The sequence below is a fragment of the Mirounga leonina genome, unplaced genomic scaffold (genome assembly GCF_011800145.1).
Source record: "Mirounga leonina isolate KUSES-001 unplaced genomic scaffold, KU_Mleo_1.0 Mir_154, whole genome shotgun sequence".
Taxonomy (NCBI): Eukaryota; Metazoa; Chordata; class Mammalia; order Carnivora; family Phocidae; genus Mirounga; species Mirounga leonina.
The window spans coordinates 63,161,072-63,175,714 of record NW_023270389.1 but is presented as its reverse complement, the minus strand read 5'-3'; the positions used below and the strand labels follow the sequence as shown (position 1 = coordinate 63,175,714).

Below are 14,643 nucleotides of genomic sequence, written 5' to 3'. Positions count from 1 at the left end.
GCACTGACTTTAGAAATCAGGAAGTATTGCCTCATTTTTAACAGGGTGCAGTAATACAATTGTGATTTTTGTTTTTAAGGTGAGTTTGAAAATCCAGCTGAGAGATTGTTTCTTGAAATGCCATTATTTACACTCTCTTCTCAGAAGCACTGAGTCTGACAAGGCACCAGATGCTTTGCTGGCAGTAGGTCAAGGGCCAGAATAAGCTTGTGGACATTCATACAAGTGTTTTAAAAAAAAACAAAACTACAACCAACACATCTTTTATTTACTTGATTGAAAGTCTAATGGTACATACGAGGTTTAATAGAGTTGCCCTCCATTTTATTCACACTGACTCCACAGAGTTGTATCCTCAAGCTCGATTCCGCTCAGCTGCTGTTCTTGCTGGGGCTTTGTTTTCTTTCAGGGTCAAGGTGGGTACTTTCATACAAAATCTTATTTTTAATTCCATCTCTGGCAGTTCTTTCCTGGATTCTTAGCTTCGCATAATTATACCTACAATGGAACCTTATAAAAAAACACAAATGAGTGATTTTTAATACAAATTTCCTCTAGAAGCCAGTTTGAAATTTGTAGTAACAAAATTTAAGATGCTTATAGATGACTACCCCAAGATTTTTTGAAAATACAACCATTCTAATTTGGAGTGCTATTTTGGGGTGGTTTGGTATCAGAAATACCTAATTATTTGGTAGGTTTTACATAAAATGAGGCTTTGAATCACCTCTAGCTTAGTTTTACTTGTAGAACCTCATCCAGTGGAACCATATATACACTGTGTACTCCTGGCTCTGGCTTTATTTTGCTCAAGAAAACACAGGAGATTCATGCATGTGTTTTGTTAGTTGTGAACACATTCTTAAAAGCCTTTTCAGATGTGATGTCAACGAGCAAGAAAGAGCATCAGGGTTGAGGTAGAAGTCATAACTTGGTATTGATGAAATTCCATGCATTCATCTGCTCATTTGACAAATGGTATACAATGTGTCTACATAGACATACTTAAAAGAGGTTTCTTCCTCACGGTTGGTGGGGGGGCAGGCGGTGGGAGAGCGATTGCGTGAAAAGAGCATGTGTTTGAAATACATCAATCTATCATGATCCTGGAACTTCTTGAATTAGTACACGTACCAGCATCCTAAAGTCACCAGGATAAAGCCTCCTACTCCAACGTCACATGATCTTCTAATCCTACCTGTCAAAAAGCATAACCACTGTAATTAAATTCTACATTACATATTAGTCCATTTAGAAAATGTTCATCATACAGTCCATTTAGAAAATGTTCATCATACATAGAGAAAAACAGATACTCACTAGTTAGCAAAAAATGTCCAAGGCCAGCCACAACAGATCCTAATGAACCATACAATATCGAATCCCGTGCACAGGGAATGTTTTCAACATCTAAAATTCCTAGGAGTTTAAAGGGCTAGGATAAAATGAAAAGAATAAGGAAATATTTAATTTCAGGGTGGTGTGGCAAAGAGTATATGCTAGGTGGTAGCCATAAATCTGTTTACCATCTTTGGTCATCTGGCTTTGGCCTACAATCTGTATCTAAATGGGAAACCTTGAGACTCTGACCAGAAAACCCCATAACAGCAGGGCAGTTTAAACCTAAACCAATTAAATTATGGTGTTAATACTGCAATTTACTAATTGGTCTGGGAGTAACAGCATATGCCATTTTATGAGCCCTTTAAACATCTGTATTGAAATGATCTTGGAAATCTGGCTATCACTGAAATTAAGCACCACAGTTCTTCCAATTTGGGAAGCATAGAAGGGGAAAAGAACTATACTAACCATGTTTGCTTGTAATAGTATAGTTTGACTTCAGATTTTATTGGTATTAAAAATGTGTGCAATCTCTCTGGTCTGTTTCCTTAACGGTGATAAGAAATTGCACTTGATTTGATTCTTTGTTGATACATGGCAGCTACACCTAGGGGGGGTAGGGTAGGTGTGACGGGAAAAGCTGGAAATCCAGAGTTGGGTTTTTGTGTCTGCTCTGCCACTAACTGGGATCACTTGTAGGATATGTATTTTTTTAATCTCCATAGCCCTCCATCTGTAATGAAAAGGCATTGGGCTAGGTGGTAATTTAAGTTCCTTCAAGTGCTAAAACGAATGATGCTTACATTCTTTCACTGCAGTCTTCGTGGGATTCATGGACTTGATTTTCCTGATTTAAAAAAAGGTACTGCCAGCTTAAGCTTCACATGTTTTAATGTGAATGTCAAATGGAACTCTGTTTTAGGGGTCTGGGAGGACAGGACACATTTTTTTATAGTCACACTTGTTTCACTGGCATTCCTATTAATAAAGGACTTAGAAAACTTAGACTTTCTTAAAACTTGATTAAATGCAAGTTTTCAGTAATGTAGCTTTTTTAAAAAAGGAAGCCAACTTGTCCATTTAAAGGTTTCAATGAATAGTAATATAGCATGAAGGCAACCTTGCTGAAACGGGAGGATTGTATAGGATGAGGGGACACTTAGAAAGTAAAAGGGGAGATGGGAGGGGGGACTGGTTAGCCCGGTGATGGGTTTTAAGAAGGGTGTTCCTGATTGTATTTGTGTTAGTAATTTTTGGCTCAAACTGCTGCCGGAAAAGACAAAGTGTGATTTGGTCCATAATAAAGCAAAGATTGTATTCTCTTGATTATTCTATCCCCCCCTTTTTTTTTTAACTTTTGTCTCTTCCTTGTTCCCCTCCCCGCCCCCCCCATCCCTAACATTACTTGGTGGACATAGCTATAAAAGCTCTTCACAAATCTTAGTAACAGGGGGATTTAATTATGCTTCTAGGCAAGAAACAATCAGCTCAAAAGCCAAGCTGAACATAGTCCTGGCAGGCGGGAGGGTTGTGAGCCACTCAGTGGACAGATGGACTCCACATTCCAGTCCAGGGCTAATGCACCCACCTTCAGAGCAGCCTACTTTCCTAGGGGAAGGCTGGAGGTGATGACTAGTGCCCATTTGAGGTCTAAAAGCAAGTGAGAGCAACACCTTCCACCGGCAGGATAGGCAGTTCCACCGCAGGGTAGGCAGTCCTGATGGCTTTCACATTTGGGCAGGGGGTCATTAAGTAGAATAAGGAACTACTGGGCTGGCCACCGCACACCTCACACCATGGCTTTTTTGTGTGGATTCCCTTCCATAACGGAGTCCTAGTGTGACTCCAGGATATCCCCGAATCTGCAGACATTTGTGGGGCACTTGGACAAAATGCTATTAACCTCAGTTCTTTACAAAGTAGAAAATATACTTGCCAAATAATGAAACAGTGCTGCTCAAGTCAGCTAGGAGACCATCTTTCTCAGTTTGGAGGTTTTCAAATCTACCCCCTCAGATTCTGACTCGGGTCTGGGACGGGCCATGGGGATCTACATTTAGAAAATTTGAGGGCTTCCCCCCCCCCCACGAACCTATCAGATTGAGGAAACAGGTTTTAGATACTGTTCAGAAAAATGTTTCGGGGCGCCTGGGTGGCTTAGTTGAGTGTCTGCCTTCGGCTCGGGTCATGATCCCAGGGTCCTGGATCGAGCCCTGCTCAGTGGGAAGCCTGCTTCTCCCTTTCCCACTCCCCCTGCTTGTGTTCCCTCTCTCGCTGTGTCTCTGTCAAATAAAATCTTAAAATGTTTGGGGTGCCTGGGTGGCTCAGTCTGCTAAGCCTCTATTTTTTGGCTCAGGTCGTGATCTCAGGATCTCCAGCTATGTGCTCAGCATGGAGTCTGCCTGTCCCTCCCCCCCAGTCAGAATCTTTAAATTTAGTTTTTTAAAGGTGTTAAAAAATAATCAGCTTATTGTGGGGTGTCTGGGGGGGCATAGTAGGTTAAGCGTCTGACTCTTCTGTCATGATCTCAGGGTCCTGTGCTGGAGCCCCAAGTCCGGCTCTGTGGCCGAGAAGGCAGTCCGCTTGAGATCCTCCCTCCCTCTGCCCCTTAACCCTGTGCGCGCTAAAATCTTTAAAAAAAAAAAAAATCGCTTTTTAAGGAAAAAAATGCCTTAACAGAAGTTACATACGCTTTTTAAAACGGAACCTTTTAAAACCCAACATGTGGATACAGGCCAAGGATGCTGCTGCCAAACATTCTCCATTACATTTATCAGCACCGCATCCAACAAAACTGGTCTTGTGTCAGCAGTGCTGAACTTGAGTAACCAACACTGGTCTAATTAAACAATTTCCTGATTTAGAGGTGGCGGGGCGGGGGGGGGGAGGGGGAGGCTGTTCGTGCCAGACCCATTACATCCCTTGTTCTCCACTCTCAGCCTCTCACGTGAGAACACCTCTGAGCAAGTGCAGGTTAGCTGGAACCCCCAAAACCTGTTCTTTCCACTGTCACTTAACCCTTTGGTTTGTTCATAAATGAGAAAACCAGAGCTCGGGAGAGACATTTTCCAAAGGTCACACATTTGGGGTTGGGGGGGCAGGACTAAGTACATGACGGTGTATCTGCAATTCGTATCAAGACTGGGGGTGGGAGGCGCCTGGGTAGCTCAGTTGGTTAAGCAACTGCCTTCGGCTCAGATCATGGTCCCAGGGTCCTGGGATCAAATCCCACATCGGGTTCTGCTCAGCGGGGAGCCTGCTTCTCCCCCTGACCCTCTTATGCTGTCTCTGTCTCAAAATCTTAAAAAAAAAAAAACCAGTAGGAATGCACCGACTAAGAGCATACTCTTCCCTTCACTAGTAGAGAATTCTCAGCCTCCTGGTAAAGTTGGGAGTTTACAGATTACTTAAAAGCAAGTACAGGAAAACTAACGAAGAACCAGTCTTAAGCACATATAATATTAGAAAGTACACTGAATTGTAAGACTCAGAAATTAAGAGTTCAAGCCATAAATCCCTTTTAAGTACTTCCATTTATGACGTTCAAGCATTTCACATTTTTATTCCCTACGTAATCTGCAACCTTATATGTTTAACTTCTGCCGTTAACAAGCTTAAGGCTTAAACTAAGGAAATTTTAGACTTGTTGACTAAAAATTAAGATTTTTTAAAAATGTAAACTACACCCAACATGGGGCTCAAACTCACAACCCCAAGATCAAGAGTCCCACGCTCTGCCAACTGAGTCAGCCAGGCAACCCATGAAATTTTTAAGCTTAGATTTAGAAAGGCAGCTGTCCCAGCTCACCCTGATTAAGATGCTCAAAAGATTTCTAAGCTGGAATACCAGTTTAATAATTTAAGAAAATAGACTGATTTAGAGCCACCCCATTTCCCACTGCCAAACGTCTCTGCATTAGTGTTCATAGTCTTTGCTCTTGGTGCACAGGGCCAACTGGCGCCCCCCCCTTTTTTTTTTAAGATTTTGAGAGAGAGCATGAGTGGAGGCGGGGGAGAGAAGACTCCTCTAAGCGGGGAGCCCAGTGCGGGGCTTGATCCCAGGACCCCGAGATCATGACCTAAGCTGAAGGCAGACGCTTACACGACTGAGCCACCCAGGTGCCCTTGGCCCTCTTCCTATTTATTTTTTTAAAATTTTATTTGACCGAGCGAGCACGCGGTGGGCAGAGGGAGGAGCAGCATGGAGCCCGACACGGGGCTCGATCCCAGAATCCTGGGTTCATGATCTGAGCTGAAGGCAGATGCTGACTGATTGAGCCACCCAGGCGCCCCCAGCTCTTCTATTTAAACCTAGTCCTAACTGCAGTTGATTCCCCTGGAGGAGTTTGTTTCTAGTTACTCCTTTCCTCATTTGCACTATTATTTTTCCTCTCCAGTATAAATAAAAACAAAACTACTCGCTTAACACTCCTTCCCTCCACAAACCTCCTAAGCCACTATCCCACTTCTCTGCTCCCTTAAACTGCAAAACTAAAGTTAACCTACGTGTTACAAGCCTCTCCTTCGTTGAAGTCCCTTCAAAGAGCATTCATCCCTACACCACTGCAGCAGCTTGGTCGAGACAGTGTAAAATCCACCATACTTTCCATTAGCACACATGGCACAGATAATCATGTTTTTGAAACATTTTCTTGGCTTCAAAGAGGACGAGGCTTCCTGGTTTTCCACCTCACTGGCCATTCCTGGCAGTTTTGCAGCTGTTCCCTCCTCTGATGACCTCTCAGGTTGAAGAGTTACCCTTGCCCACTCAGAAATGTAGGCTTTCAATTAAATGCCATTTACATGATGATGCCTCCCAAATTTGCAAATCACACCTAACCTCTCCCAAGCTTTTGTCTCCTAATTCATCAGTCTAGCGACACCTTTTGTACGTCAAAAAAGCGCCTTGATTAGAATTATTTTTCAGGCATCACTACTCAACCAATTTGCAGACCAAAAACTTAGGAGTCATCCTTGCTTTCTTCATCAAACCCATGTCCAGTGCATCAGCAAGTCTGGGATACACCTAAACCAAATACATCTTGAACTAAAACACTTCTCACTTCCGCTGCTGCTACTTCCAGGCTACCATCATCTCTCATAGATCTTAAAAGCTCTTGATCCCACTCAGATAACTAGATCATTGTCCTTTGAAAACCCTCCATGCCTTACAGCTGTTGGGAAAGCCCTGCACAACCTGGCACCCACCCTCGTTTCGTATTTTTTTTCTCTTGTCCTCTAGTCTAGGAACAGTGGTTTCTCCTCTGGCAAGTTGGTTGATGGTTACTACCTAGCACATCCTGCCTTTCTCCAGGATCTCTGCCTGGTTGGCTCAGTAAATGAAATTCTCATTTCCTGTTTGATTCCTGCAGTAGAATGTGAGTTCCACAAGGAATATTTTGCCTGTTTTGATCAAGGCTGTATCTTTAGCTCCTAGTTTAGTGCCTCATACTCATTAGATACTCTACTTTTTTGAATGGATTTATTAATAAATGTAAAATCTACCTACAGCACTTTCCTGGTAGGCATGTACCAAATTTCGTATTTTAAAGTTTCCTGGAGAGCAAAGAATGGGAGCAAAGAGTTTTTAAGGGTTAGTTCTATCAGCTTGATAACTTCCATTTTTACCTTAGGTTTGCTGATGCTAATAATCCCTGGTTTGCACCGGAATGATCACTGAAAAATTCTTTAAAAACTGCAGGCTTCCTTTTCTGACATTACCCTGGGCTACTAATTCAGTGATAGCTTATGTTATATAAATTTTATAATCCCTTGGTGAGGTTTGATAAATACTAGTATTTCATGAGCAGTATGTTTACAAGCTTTTTTTGTTTTGTTTTTTAACCTCGCCAATCTGGTAGCGCTCAGTTTTAGGGCTTGTACCTATCCATTTCACCAACTACAGTATTTTGTTTTACTCATGATGGACCAAATAAGTCAATATTATTATTTCATTCGATTTTTAAAAAATTTCCAACGGCTAAACCATACCTCTGACCCTTAAATGACGGCAGTTATCTCCTATCAAAGTTGACAATCAGATACAAGAGAGATAAAAGCCCCGTTTAACCTCCCCGTGTTTATATAGTTATGGTGCCTCTTGAAATAGACAATTTTAAGATAAGGGTACACTTGGTTACATTAAGCATATTCCAAGTAGTATATGAGTCATTAAAAACAAAAGGCACCAGTAAGTGTCGGAACTGACACAATGTGTTTTGATATTAAATCTGGAGATAACTTATCCAGTATTTGTTCATATTAACCATTTGATCTTGGCCAAATTTAAGTGGAAAAGTCCTCTGAGAAGCAGTAACTCTGAATGAGTAGGAAAATTTCCAAGCTGAACAGAGCATATCCTAAAACTGTGTATTAGGAGCATTCCGGCACACAGTGGGTCTTGAGTAAATAGTTGGATGTTCATCACTGATCCAATCAATGTTAATATCTCTATAAGGTTACTACTGAAAACTGTTTTCTTCTATTTTCTGAACATCTGTTACTTGTTCAGCACTGAGGTTATAAATTGGGTTCCCTTAAGGAGCCCAAGGGGCAGAAGACAGAAATCGGGAACTTGCTGGAATGATGCAGCTGTAGAAGGCGCCGGGGAGGAGAGGGAACAGGTGCATTTCAGTCTACTCTGGGGAGTCAGGGGGCCCCTAGGAGAAACCGCCCTCCCTTCGTTGCCCACCGTCTCCAGAGCCTCTACAGAGTAGAAGAGCCGGACACAGGCTGACAGGGGCTAGGTGAAAGGCTTTATCGTCCAGGCCAAGGAATTCGGGTTTTATCCGGGAGCAACGGGCTGTGACGACTGGATCTTACGCAGAGGTGAAATGGTGCGGTTTACAGGTTAGCGCACACGAAAGGGAAAAACCTCGGCCTTTACATCCGCTCCTCCCGCTCTGGATATGCACTCCCCGAACCGAACCACGTTTTCACCGCTCGGCAGCACTTCTGCGTCCCTCGGGTGTTAAGTGCTGACAAGGATACCGCATCAGCCTGTCCTCGGGGAGCTCGGAGACCACGCTTCACCGGCACCAGCCCTTCAGCGCACAGCTCTCCTGCCCGGGGCTCAGTCCCCTCCTCCCCCTAGTCCCGGCGAGGGACCTAAAGCGTGTCGGGTCTCGGGGACGGGAACTGCCTGGAGCCCGCGACGCCGGAGAAGCCAGGGACGCGGCCTCGGCCCGAGGTCTGCAGCCCGCCGCCCGCCCCCGGCCCGAGCGCCCCGCCGCCCCGTTACCTTCCCCTTGGCGGGCTCGCCGGGCTCCGGCGCAGCGGCCATGGGCTCTGATGGGTGCCTGCGGCCCCGCCCCGTCCGCGCGGCGAGCGGAAGCCCCGCCAGCCCCGCCCCCGTGCGCCGGCCGCCATTTTAGGGAACGTTTCTGCGTCTCCGCAGTGGCCGGGCTGGGCCGTAGCCTGGACTGCGGGGCCATCTCCTTTGTTCAAACTAACGGCTTTGACGCCTTCTCCACAACGGGCTATCCGCAGCTCGGGGGACCGGGGCAGAAAGAGGAAGACGGCTCGTGAAACACCCCGCACCAGGACCCTCGACGGGGCGGGGGCGGGACAGCGCCCTGGCGCCTCGAGCCTGCGCCGTTTCCCGCCCCAGCCCCCTCCTTCCGCCCCAACCGCCATTTCTAACCGTCGACCGCGGGCTCGCGCCCGCGTGCCTGAACGCCCGGGCGCGCGCACGGGGCGGGGCCGCGACCGCGGCCGTGGCGGGGGGAGCGGGCGCGCCGCCGCCGCTTTGTCCTGCGCGCGGGCCCGGCGGCCGGGTCGGCGGCTCAGCCCGCCGCGAGCCCTGGCCCACCGGCCCGGAAGTTGGCCTGCGCTCCCTCGCGGCCCGCGGCCCCTGTGTGTCCTTTGTCCTTCCGGCCCCAGGACGAGCCCTGGGTGCCTCCTGCAGCTCCACCTGGCGCCGGCAGCCGAGTAACCCCGAGCGCCAGCCCCGTGCACTTCGTGGTCCCGCGCCCGCCTCGCCGCCTCCCCTTTTCGGTCCATGACTTAGCGGTTTTAAAAATAGCGCCGCCCCGCTCGCCCGAAGGAGACTGGGGACAAAATGGAGGGAGCGCTCGTGGGCGGACGTGCGTCAGGGCGTGCGGGCCCGAGCGGGGTGGGAGGGAGGGTGCGGACAGGGGGTCCGGGGCGGAAGAGGCCGGGCGGTGGCCCTTGCCCGTGCCTTTTGTCCACCCTCTGGTGAGTGCCCCGCCGTGGCCGCTCGCCTCCCGTCCTCTGCACCTTATGTCGCACGGCCAGCCTGTGTGCCCTTCCCGGTGCGCGCCTCGGCTTGCGTCTACGCGGCGTGCGCGGCGGCCATGTGGCAGTCCCGGTCGCCTGGTTCCGGCTCGCGACCTCGCCTTCACCTGGCACCTTTCTGCCGTCCGGGTGCGGTGCACGGTGGAGGGCTCGAGCGTGGCTGACGATCGGGTTTGCCGAGTGAGTTGCTCGGGGGAGCTCGGACGGTTCGCACAGACTGCTGTGGCACGTCCTAGGGCCCGGAGGAAGAGGCACCCACCCCTGCGATCCCGCTCGGGGGAGGGGGCGTTCTCCCCGGCACTCCCGCGCTACGGTGCTTTGAGCTCTGGGTCTGGAAGGTAATATTCCATAAAGGAGGGAGGAGTTCTTGTGCAGTAGTTCCTAATCACGTTGTAAAGGAAGGAGAACTGGAAAAGTACCAGGTGACACACATAAATCATCCTGTTTTGTTTCTTATTGTGCCTTTGAAGATTGTAAACCTGTGTTTGTAAAAATTGTAAACTCATTGTCATTGAAAGTATTTTTATGTTATTTCTATTAAAAGTTTTATTTTCACAAAATCGCGTAATACTTGCATGTTTGTTTTTCACAGTTTACAGAGAATGGAAAGTAAAACATGTTTTCCACTCTGATCCCTCCCTTGTCCCCTAAGGTACACTCACCAGTTTTGATGTGTCTTTTTCCACACTGTTCTTTTTTCTCCTTTTTTCTTCACTGAAACAATGTTGGTATTTAGGATTAAAAAGCGGAAGTCTCTCCATGCCATATCTGCCCCTCTTCATGCGTACGTATATGTCTGTCTATGATACACATGTCTAATTATGCACTATGTGATTTGCATTCAGTACTTTTTACCATTTAACACTGTTGGCAATTTTTTCATGCAAGTACCTGTAGATTTTCTTACTCATTTTAAAGGCCGATCATCAGGCCTTCATCAAACCTCATCTTCCTTCTGACTGACATACGGAAAATTTCCGTGTTTTTTTTTTTTTTTCCACTAATCCCGTCCCCCCCCTCCCCCAAATCTTTAGAAGCATCTTTAGGCTTCTATCTCTGTGCACATGTTCGAATATTTCTGTAGGATGGATTTCTGGAAGTGGCCTGATCCAAGGGATCACATTAAAAAATTGAATACCGGGCGTCTGGGTGGCTCAGTCATTAAGCGTCTGCCTTCGGCTCGGGTCATGATCCCAGGGTCCTGGGATCGACTCCCACATCGGGCTCCCTGCTTGGCGGGAAGCCTGCTTCTCTTCCACCCCCCCTGCTTGTGTTCCTGCTCTCGCTATCTCTCTCTCTCTGTCAAATAAATAAATAAAATCTTAAAAAAAAAAAATTGAATACCTACTGCTAAATGGTCCTCCAAAATACTACCAATTTACATTCCCAGTGAGAGGGTATGAGAGTGCCTGTTTCCTCTTTTAACCTTTTTAACACTGCTTGTTATGTTTTAAAATTTCTGCGGAGGGCGCCTGGGTGGCTCAGTGGTTAAGCAGCTGCCTTCTGCTCGGGTCATGATCCCAGGGTCCTGGGATCGAGCCCCACATCAGGCTCCCTGCTCCAAGGGAGGCCTGCTTCTCCCTCTCCCACTCCTTGCTTGTGTTCCCTCTCTTGCTGTGTCTTTCTCTGTCAAATAAATAAAATCTTTAAAAATAAAATTTCTGCTGATCTGATGGGTGAAAAGTGCAATCTTAACTGCTTTAAACTTCACTGATTACTAGTATGGGTGACGTTCTTACAAATGTTGATTGGTCATTCTTTTTCCAAGAATTTGTGTATCAGTTTTGTGCATTAAAGATATTGATTGTGTATGTGATTTCCTTATTAGTTTATAGCAGCTCTTTACAGTTTAGGCTTTTAACTCATAACAGTTATTTCTATTTCATTTGTTAATTTTGTTTATAGAGACTTTCTTTTTAACTTTTTAAAAAATGGAGTCTAATCTGTCAACTTTTTTTTATGACTTTTCATTTTGTGTCTTGCTTGTAAACCTCTGAGTAAGGGACAGGCAGGCTAGGTAGGGAGAGATAGATAGGGGGCTATGTGATCAGGCTCACAGAAATCCCAAAACGTGGAGGTGTGGGGAAACCAGAGATATGGGGACAAATCTGACCACCCTACCCTAGGGCGGACCACCCTGGCCTAGGTGTGTGGGGTAGGTGTCTTTATGATAATCACCTGTGACCAACAAAGAACAACCAGACCCTAAAAAGGAAGTAAACCATTGAAGGTGTTATCAATAGAGATTGTTAAAAGGATTTAAGTTCCCTGGTTAGCTTTCTATAAAAGACCAATCCTAAAGGCCCTCGTTGGCAACCCTGTGGGGACCCCTCTCACTCTTGAGAGCTTTTTCTGTATCTTCACTTAATAAACTTCTATTGCTTTACTCACTCTCCATTGTCTGCGAGATTCATTCTTCGACTCCGTGAGACAAGAAACTAGCTCTCCTGCATCATCTTGACTCCCATAATTAAAAATGCTCTGATAATTTTGAAATTATCTTCATATGCTCCCTTTCTCATTAATAATTTTATTTATTTACTTTTTTAAAAGATTTTATTTATTTGACAGAGAGACACAGTGAGAGAGGGAATACAAGCAGGGGGAGTGGGAGGGGGAGAAGCAGGCTTCCTGCAGAGCAGGGAGCCCGATATGGGGCTCAATCCCAGGACCCCGGGATCATAACCTGAGCAGAAGGCAGCCGCTTAAAGACTGAGCCACCCAGGCGCCCCTCATTAGTAATTTTAATCATTTATGTCTTACTTCTTAAAAGACCAACTTTTGGCATTATTGACCAAGATTATTTATTTTATCCATTTTATTTTTTATTTTACATTTTTTCTATTTACCTCGTATCTTGTTCTTTAAAAATTTTATTTTGTGGGACGCCTGGGTGGCCCAGTCGGTTAAGCATCTGCCTTTGGCTCAGGTCATGATCCTGGGGTCCTGGAATTGAGTCCCACATTGGGCTCCCTGCTCAGTGGGGAGTCTGCTTTTCCCCCTGCTTGTGTTCTCTCTGACAAATAAATAAAATCTTTTAAAAAAATTATTTTGTTATCTTTTTTCTAGCTTTTTGAATTGGCTCCTTAGTTCACTTATTCTCCATCTTTCTTGGTTTCAAATGAATGTATTTAAGGTTATAAAATTTCCTCTGAGAATCATTTTATCCCATGTTATGTCCTAGATTTTGACAGGCAATGTTCCTATTACCCTTTTTTCTTAAAATTTTAATAGTTTCAGCTTTTCTTTCCAAGTAACTAAGTGTGGATGTGGTTTTGGAATTTTGTTTTTTGGTTTTACACTGTGGCACATGTATTTCTACTTTTTGTAATTTATTGATTTGTGTATGTGTGTGTTACCTAAGAGATCGTTTTGTACATGTCCCATAGGTATTTGAAAACAGTGTGTTCTCTATATTAGTATTAAGTTAAGGTCATTAATTATAATAGTATAATGGATATAGTATAAATATATGCATATAGAAATTATTAATAGTGTAAAATTAAGCTTATTATCATTCAACCATCTTTTTGTATGGTAAGGGTTTTTTCATTGCCAGCAACAGACAATTAGCTTAAACAAGAAATGTACTGGGAAGATGTGGAGAAACTCACTGAAATGATAAAAAGTTGAAGAGCCAGGTCTTGAAAAGGACAGCATCCAGGACAGTTCCGGGGGTTTCAGAAGCAAGAAGTAAAGAGGAAAGTGACTCTTCAGGATAACAGTGATGGCAAGGAATCATGATACAAGGAACCATGATACTGGACCTGTTCAGCCTTCTTCCCACCATGGTGCTTTGCTCTGTCAACAGGCAGTCTGTTGTAAGACTCCCTGTTTGTTTGGCAGTGGATAGTGCCCTGAATGAGGTGGTACTTTAGCATCGTGGGTGGAGTGGAACCGGAAAAACTCTTCTCTACCTGTTCTTCCCTCGTGGTGGCTATAAATCCTCTGGCTCACTGCCCAGAGTCTGTGCTTTCATTTTCTCAGCTGGGAGAGAGTGTCCAGTATCAGTAATCCCATCCTAGAGAGCGATAGTCATCTGCTGGTGGGAGGAAATTGGGAATATCATTTTAGGAGTTTGGCAGGGCTGTGCTGGCCAAACTCACCTTTTGAGGTTCTCTCTTAGGCTTGTGTGGGGTTGTTTTTAAATCTAGTGTACTGGGTTTAATAATCTGATCCCAGCTCCTCTGTATTATCAGGAAATTGCTATGGTCCTGGTTCGCTGCTAGTGCATTCTATCTCTCCAGCAGAGGTATTGGTTTATTTTTATATTCCTTTTTTCATTTCAATAGGTTTTGGAAAAAGGAGTGGTAAAAAGTTGTGTTGTCAGGGCGCCTGGGTGGCTCAGATGGTTAAGCGTCTGCCTTCGGCTCAGGTCACGATCCCAGGGTCCTGGGATCGAGTCCCACATCAGGCTCCCTGCTCAGCGGGGAGCCTGCTTCTCCCTCTGCCTCTCTCTCTCTCTCTCTCTCTGACTCTCATGAATAAATAAATAAAACCTTAAAAAAAAAAAAAGTTGTGTTGTCAGACCTCTATAACCAGAAGTCGGAATTTTCCTCCTCGTCTTTCCTATTTGTGTATGCGTGTGTGTATGCGTGTGTGCATGTGTGCACGCGAGCGTGTTTAAGCTGAATGGACTCAGAAGTGCAGTTGCCTCACTTTACTTTGGAGTTCTGCCCCCCACAGACGGCGACTTGGATCTCTTTCGGCCCTTTATTCTGGTAGTTTACTTTCATATTTTTAAATAAAATGCTCATTCTCTTATTCGTTGATTTTTCAATTTTAGGCATTGTCTATTAATAATGACAATTTGGGGGGCGCCTGGGTGGCTCAGATGGTTAAGCGTCTGCCTTCGGCTCAGGTCATGATCTCAGGGTCCTGGGATCGAGTCCCGCATCGGGCTCCCTGCTCCTTGGGAGCCTGCTTCTCCCTCTGACTCTCTCTCTGTCTCTAATGAATAAATAAATAAAATCTTAAAAAAAAAAAAATGACAATTTGGCTCTCTTTTCCACCCCTTTCCCCGCATCCTCTCAACATGGGTGC

General features: G+C 45.4%; 1 protein-coding gene across 3 annotated transcripts; it reads right to left on the bottom strand.

The window, feature by feature from the left end:
- Nucleotides 1–247: 247 nt before the first annotated feature.
- Nucleotides 248–9,029, bottom strand: LOC118014562 (cytochrome c oxidase assembly protein COX20, mitochondrial). 3 transcript variants are annotated; one of them, XM_035010976.1, is made up of 4 exons: nt 8,585–8,722; nt 1,321–1,435; nt 1,135–1,198; nt 248–510 (listed from the first exon to the last, which is right to left on the bottom strand). In XM_035010976.1, exons 1-4 carry the CDS (start codon nt 8,624–8,626, stop codon nt 372–374), a joined length of 360 nt encoding a protein of 119 aa, XP_034866867.1. In that variant the 5' UTR covers nt 8,627–8,722; the 3' UTR covers nt 248–371. The 3 variants fall into 3 exon arrangements, with proteins under 3 accessions (XP_034866867.1, XP_034866866.1, XP_034866865.1); XM_035010975.1 differs by lacking the exon at nt 1,321–1,435 and having other exon boundaries at nt 8,585–8,792; XM_035010974.1 differs by lacking the exons at nt 248–510; nt 1,321–1,435 and having other exon boundaries at nt 1,154–1,198; nt 8,585–9,029.
- Nucleotides 9,030–14,643: the final 5,614 nt, after the last annotated feature.

Excerpts from the sequence above, each read along its gene's own strand:
- LOC118014562 (XM_035010974.1), bottom strand. The coding sequence starts at position 8,979 with ATGGCGGTTGGGGCGGAAGGAGGGGGCTGGGGCGGGAAACGGCGCAGG.